This window comes from Ornithodoros turicata, chromosome 2 (assembly GCF_037126465.1).
Source record: "Ornithodoros turicata isolate Travis chromosome 2, ASM3712646v1, whole genome shotgun sequence".
In the NCBI taxonomy this organism is placed as follows: domain Eukaryota; kingdom Metazoa; phylum Arthropoda; class Arachnida; order Ixodida; family Argasidae; genus Ornithodoros; species Ornithodoros turicata.
Window position 1 is genome coordinate 9,102,774 of NC_088202.1, and position 3,629 is coordinate 9,106,402.

General features: G+C 46.5%; 1 protein-coding gene across 3 annotated transcripts; it reads right to left on the reverse strand.

Annotated features, from left to right (window-relative positions):
• Positions 1–368: 368 nt before the first annotated feature.
• On the reverse strand, positions 369–3,331 carry LOC135383075 (neprilysin-1-like). 3 transcript variants are annotated; one of them, XM_064612697.1, is made up of 3 exons: positions 3,262–3,331; positions 1,869–2,425; positions 369–1,805 (listed from the first exon to the last, which is right to left on the reverse strand). In XM_064612697.1, exons 1-3 carry the CDS (start codon positions 3,328–3,330, stop codon positions 422–424), a joined length of 2,010 nt encoding a protein of 669 aa, XP_064468767.1. In that variant the 5' UTR covers position 3,331; the 3' UTR covers positions 369–421. The 3 variants fall into 3 exon arrangements, with proteins under 3 accessions (XP_064468767.1, XP_064468766.1, XP_064468768.1); XM_064612696.1 differs by having other exon boundaries at positions 369–2,425; XM_064612698.1 differs by lacking the exon at positions 3,262–3,331 and having other exon boundaries at positions 369–2,231; positions 2,309–2,371.
• Between the last annotated feature and the right edge of the window lie 298 nt (positions 3,332–3,629).

Consider the following 3,629-nt stretch of genomic DNA (forward strand, 5'->3'; position numbering starts at 1 on the left):
TGCCCCTTGGTACACACAAAGGCATTTCCTAATATTAAGCGCTTGAAAGTTTACATCTAGAAAAATGCAACAGACATAGTTTCGGTATACCGTATGCGGTTACCGTATACCGCACCTTTCGGCACGACCAGAATGAAAGGAATCAGAAAGTGAGACTCCTGATGCTGACAAAGTACGAACTGAAAAAAAAAATGTGCCCACTAGCCGTTCTATACACTTTACATTACTAAACGCTTTACGTCGCGAGACAACTATGATCGTTACTATTGAAAGAAAGTTCGCGCAAAACATTTGATTTCCCTGGAAGGGCGTATCGGTCGTGGTTACGATACTTACGTTTTATAGGGAATAATGAACAGACTGGGAAGTGGAACAAATACGTTTTAATAACACAATGCCAAAAGGGTCACCAAAGCGACGTTCAGAAGAATACTTCGCATTTTTGTTTTGGATTCATGTATGTATTGTCCGGACATTTAAAAGCTTTTTGAAATTGGTAAGAATTCATGAGAGGATAATTGCACTCGTCCGTCTCACTCCTAGAACTGCTACACATGGAATAGCAATGCGTCATGAAGAATGTAGCTTGGGCGCCGTACTCTCTCAAGTCAGCGCTAGTTATAGACGTATCTTCAATCACTGTACTGAACGTCCAGAACGCAATATCCAGAGCGAGAAGCAGTAGGAATCTGTTACGGACACGCGCCTCGTTTATCCCACGCACAGTACAGGACATCCGTAGCTTATACTTGCTGGCCGTTGACTTCGACCACCAGACGACGTGGTCGAGCACTTTTACAATTTCTTTCGCATATTGAAATCCAAGTCCACCATAGTTCATTGCAAGCGTTCCACGAGGATAGTAAAGTGGATAGTTTAAAGCTGCTATGGAGACCATAACTGTGTTCAGGTAATGACTGTATCCAAACAATCCAAATGGACTCATGACGTCTCGGTTGTAGACGTCATCAGCGTGCACGTGATTGACGAGTGATCTGCGAATCTCAGTTGCGTTAAGAAAGCTCTCCAGGAAGGAGTCTCTGGTCATAGGGAAGTTGTTGTACAGATGCTGCAAAGCTGTGTAGCTGAAGAAAGGATCTGCTGGCCAGAGCTCCACCTTCATGTCCGTTATCTTCGCACTAATTACCTCCTTGGACAAGTCATCGATCCAACGAAAGCCGCCGACCATTGCGATCGCCTTCCGGTTAATTGAATGTAGAAGGTCGTCGATCTTACCTCTTTCACTCGCCTTGTATATGAAACGATCTCTGCCGACATCAGTAAACAAACCGTAGACTTGCCTGGTGTATTTCAAGCACGTCATCTTCTTGCGCCACTCATGACTTGCATCGGTGCCGAAACGGAGCTGCTCAGCTTCGGGGCCGGCCATCCAACCATGCTCTTGTACAAAATGCCACGCTAACACGGAAACTATTCTGTCTGGCGGGATTGTGCTCAACAGATTGTCCAGTGCATTCAGAAGTCTGACATCTTCAGCTAGCACGGTAGAGTTGCCACGGACAACATGGTAAGGAGCGTAGTGCGTGTTCAGGAGATGTAACCACAAGGTACCAGTAATATGTGGGGTCCAGCGTTGAATAAGGTCAATAGAAGTCACGTCCTCAACCGGTTCTGCCGAGGTAATGTTAAGAAGGGATCGAAGAATAACTTTGTCGTCCTCCAGAAGTCCAGTGATAGAGACGTTCAGAAAGGTACCGATAATGTTCAGGTATTGTTGTACGACTTTTGTGTAGCGTTGTTCATCATTGCATAATTCCATTCGTTGATGCCAGTCTTCAACGAGCCTGTGATGATGGAATAATAAAACTCGTGCCGTGTTTTTTTGCTTCAAAAGGCGAATATCGTACCAGAAGGCCATTCCTCTTTTCAGCACCATTTCTAGGAGAATGTCCAACGGATCTCTACCCGCCATGGCATTGTAACTAAAAAGGCCCAGCTCCACCATAAGCGACCGTAGCAGAGGCAACGTCTCCCTGTTAAGAGGCGTTTCGTGGAAGCACTTGTGGAACATACTCCCTGGAAGTGTCTGCTTTGCTTTCGCGGTTTGGAGGTTAATGAAACTCAGCTCAGCATCGTGAAAGTAGGGATCGTCCAACGCACCTGTTCCCACGTCTCTCATTCGATACCAGTTTCCGCAAACGTGACCGTAGAAATTTGCACATAATGGCACGGCGTCTGCCCGCGCCCTGGTGAGCAACTCAGCATGAAACCTGCAGTCGTTCGTGTTGCAGCCGTTAAAGGTGGCACGAGCAGGTGCTCTTCTGTACGCAATGGCAAGGCCGCTTACCAAAAGCGTTAGCATAACGGCAGCGACGATGATCAGGATGAAGAGCTGTATTTTTTCGACCGAGATCAGACGATCACCACCTCCTTTCGTTAAGTTAATTCGCGACGGCGCTTCATCCTGGAAAGAGGTGCACGAAATTGATTTGAGTGTTCGGGGTTTCACGCTTGCTCATTACCTGAGTCTTTTGCGGATAGCTTACATGGTATAAATGCCTGTCGTAGAACAAATTGAGGTAACTTGTAAGTCTATTTAGCATCCGTACTTGACTACCATGAGCCGAGGCTATACAGCATAGTACTCGCTAATATTCAAGCAACATTTGGGTGTGGCTCCTTTTCAAAATTAGTGAACTTGTTGGAAAGTGACATAATGCGAGAAAGTGAACGTGGGTGACATACCGAATCGAAAAATATTTAGCAATTTGTATAAAGTCGGCTAGAAGGTTTTAATATGAAGTCGTATAATACCCTATCAAGAACAGCAAAGCGACGGCCTTGCAAAGCCTAAGGGGGATGAACACCGCCATCTTGTGAACGGCAGAGAGGCGTTGCATCAGGTTAGGTTGAGATCAAGGTTAGTCCTGGTCAGGTTCGTCTGGTGGAGGCCTTGAGGAATGGCGTCCGAGTCCCGCTCCCCCCCCCCCCCCCTATACACGCACAGAAACACGCAGTCGTTCCAGGCGGTGCCAGCATGAGACTGTACTGCCGCGGTGTCGTTGTCTTCTGAGTAGACATAGCGGGTCACCGTAAAGAGGCTGACGCTAAAATGCACTTTTTATGGCAGGCGTTTATACGCCATGACATTTATGTTCTTTCTGATAAAAACATTCGTTCTTTTGTGTCTATATATCTCTTCGTACAACAAGGCCACAGAGTCGTCTTCGGAACTACGTACCAATATTTTAACGAACTTCAACATTCGCAACGAAGAAATTGGCAGTGGGTGAGACTCACTCTGTCGCTGTACGTGGAAGAGTCCGTCGTTCGCATTACGCTCTTCAGTGGCTGGTGTTCGATACTCATGTCCTCACTCTCTTCTTCTACACTACATGAGCCTCACAAACAAGAAAGCGTTTGAACAGTGAAAGTACATTTAAAGCGTTGTGCTGTACAAGCGGTGCACTTCGCTGTCTCGTTAATCCGAGCAATTTAGACTGCTACGCATTTGCCAATCTTCCGGGGCGCATGTTCCCTGTGGTTGTATATGCATTGGTGATCGTCTGCATAAGCGTGCTAGAACTTGTATAGGCTTATGAGGAAGATGTCTCTGCTTCTGTGACGACCTCATCGTGGCAAAAAACCTCCGTTGCTGCACTTGACGT